General features: G+C 48.3%; 1 protein-coding gene across 1 annotated transcript in view; it reads right to left on the reverse strand.

Annotated features, from left to right (window-relative positions):
• The window catches only part of LOC104516976 (prokineticin receptor 2), a 5,456-nt gene extending 4,503 nt beyond the window's left edge, over positions 1–953 (reverse strand). The window contains exon 1 of the mRNA XM_010161501.1: positions 277–953. Within this exon, the coding sequence (XP_010159803.1) occupies positions 277–794 (518 nt within the window). The 5' untranslated portion in view covers positions 795–953. The remainder of the gene's footprint in view (positions 1–276) is intronic.
• Positions 954–1,296: the final 343 nt, after the last annotated feature.

Raw genomic sequence — 1,296 nt, forward strand, 5'->3', positions numbered from 1 at the left:
ACATTTTTATGGGGAAAAAAAAAGGAATCATTTTAATAAATCAACGTTTTTTCACCTGGAATGTTCAGTCAAGAAATTTCTACCGTGCTTTTTCCAGGATAATGACATGACCTCATGTGATTAGATTTTTAGGAAACAAGATACTCAGGTCTGCGTAGTACTTACCTCGACATCAGATCCTACAGAACAGCTGAGCATGTTAAAAACCGGGAAGTCTGGATAGCCAGCCCCAGAAGCTCTGGCCATCTCCTTGTGCAGTGATAGCACCCCACTTACCTGTCAACAGCTATAGCCAGGAGAGCATTGGTAGAAACGTAGAGGGAGACAGTCCGTAGGTAGTTGACTGAGGCACAGAGGACGTGGCCGTGCTCCCAGGAGAGCTGCCGCACCACGTAGTAGTCCATCTCGAAGGGGCAGCACACGATGGCCACAATGAAGTCCGAGATGGCCAGGTTGGCAATCAGCAGGTTGGTGAGGTTTCGCAGCTTCTTGTAGCGGGCGAGAGCAGCAATGAAGATGAAGTTGCCGATGCCACAGACCAGCATGATGCCAACCAGAGCCACCCCGATCACAATCTTGGCTGCAAAGAAGGTGCGGGTTTTGGTCACGTCGTCTTCACTGTCAAGCGGCAGGTCGTAATCGCTGTAACTGAAATTGAAAGGGAAGGAGAAGTTTCGCAAGGAGGTTAAATCCCCATCGTGGAGATTGTAGATTGCAGCAAAGTGCAGGTTGATGGTAGCATTTGGGTTATGTTCAGCTTGCTCCGTGGCCATGTCTGTCTTCTTCTGGCACATGTGGCTCAGCTGGCCCTTGGTTTTGTGTCAGAATTGCCCAAGGTGGCAGGGCGTGACGGTGGCAGGCGAGAGACCTCATTCAAAGTTTCCTTCTGAGCAGTGAGTCACCTTGTCTTTGTCCCTGCAAGATTATAGAGCAACAGCCTCATTTACCTCCTTCTGTGGGAACAAAAAGAGGAAAACACTTTCTGAGAGGAAATTACAGCAAAATACTGTGCTTGAGGGAAAGCAGTAGCCACCTTATTGCCCCACAGCTCTATTGCTGGCTGTGCACAGTGGGTGGAAATACACTGTGCAAGGATGCCTCTGTTATCATAAAATCCCTTGAGTTGCATAATACACCGGTTGTTACACCCAGCAGTTTTATTTACCAACGACGAAATTTTGTTTTCAGCACACAGTGAAATGACAGCACAGGAGGAGTGTGAAATCCAGTTTAAACCTCTGCCAGCCTTCAAGCCCACGGTGCTGCCGTCCCTGCGCAAGGTAAAAAAAAAAAGCT

This window comes from Eurypyga helias, unplaced genomic scaffold (genome assembly GCF_000690775.1).
Source record: "Eurypyga helias isolate BGI_N326 unplaced genomic scaffold, ASM69077v1 scaffold9091, whole genome shotgun sequence".
NCBI lineage: Eukaryota > Metazoa > Chordata > Aves > Eurypygiformes > Eurypygidae > Eurypyga > Eurypyga helias.